The sequence below is a fragment of the Dendrobium catenatum genome, unplaced genomic scaffold (genome assembly GCF_001605985.2).
Source record: "Dendrobium catenatum unplaced genomic scaffold, ASM160598v2 original_scaffold_213433, whole genome shotgun sequence".
Lineage (NCBI taxonomy): Eukaryota > Viridiplantae > Streptophyta > Magnoliopsida > Asparagales > Orchidaceae > Dendrobium > Dendrobium catenatum.
The window spans coordinates 1-904 of record NW_021531843.1 but is presented as its reverse complement, the minus strand read 5'-3'; the positions used below and the strand labels follow the sequence as shown (position 1 = coordinate 904).

General features: G+C 33.7%; 1 protein-coding gene across 1 annotated transcript; it reads right to left on the bottom strand.

Moving 5' to 3' along the window:
• Nucleotides 1–238: 238 nt before the first annotated feature.
• LOC110116111 lies at nt 239–899 on the bottom strand (the record flags this gene model as incomplete). The annotated part of the gene is made up of 1 exon (XM_020849585.2): nt 239–899. A coding segment is annotated over one exon (576 nt), but the record flags the coding sequence as incomplete, so codon positions are not given.
• Between the last annotated feature and the right edge of the window lie 5 nt (nt 900–904).

The window sequence follows — 904 nt, the reverse complement described above, 5'->3', positions numbered from 1 at the left end:
ATTACATCAAAAATACTTACAAATAAAGTTATTGTTTAATTTTTTTTTTTTAATTTACAAAGCAATCTAATTGAAACTTGGGTCTATTTGGGTTTTATTCACAAAATTTGAACAATTATTTAAGTTGTAAGAGAAAAATATATAAAATTATAAAGCCCAAAGGCAAGTTGAATACATATTTTCTCACTAATCTATCATTACAAATATTTTTAAGGTTTTATTTGGAATGACTTTTTTATTGCTGTTTAAAGCAGTTTTCAAATTTTTTATTAAAAAATTACTTAAAAAAATTGTTCCAAATAAAGTCTAAGATTGTTCATCTGCTATGTCTGCAAGAAGAAAGGAATCACATAATTGCTAACATTTTGATTGCTTTCAGCTTCTTTCCTCTCAACTATATCTTTCAGATTTGACCATGTTTTCCTCTTCCTCCTACTGGACCCTCCCCCACTGCTGCTAGGCTGAAGCTTTCCAGATTCCAACTCGATCATCTTCCTCTTGTTCTTCGACAGCACAGTCGATTTTAATGGAGTCACAGGAGTATGAGTATTTTGATCATTATGATCTCCAGTTGTAGGAATAGAGAAACTATTTGATTTCAGTATAGGATCTCCATCTTCTTTCTGCAACCTTTCAGCTGTTTTCTCATTGAGTGAACAATGAAGGTTTGATTCTGCTGCCGGATCTGCTCTTGATTCTTTTGAAGATATCAGGGCTTTGAGATGGCCTTTTGTGGTGCCCTTAATTGCGTTGCGATGATGACAGAAGTTGCACTGGTAAATGACATTGTTCTGAAAGTTGTTAGATTTCTTACAGGATCGCCTTTGCTTGTCGAGCTTGCATTTTTCGATTCGAATTGTGCAGTTAAATCCTGGTTGCAGGTTGCTTTCGCATCTGCAAAGAA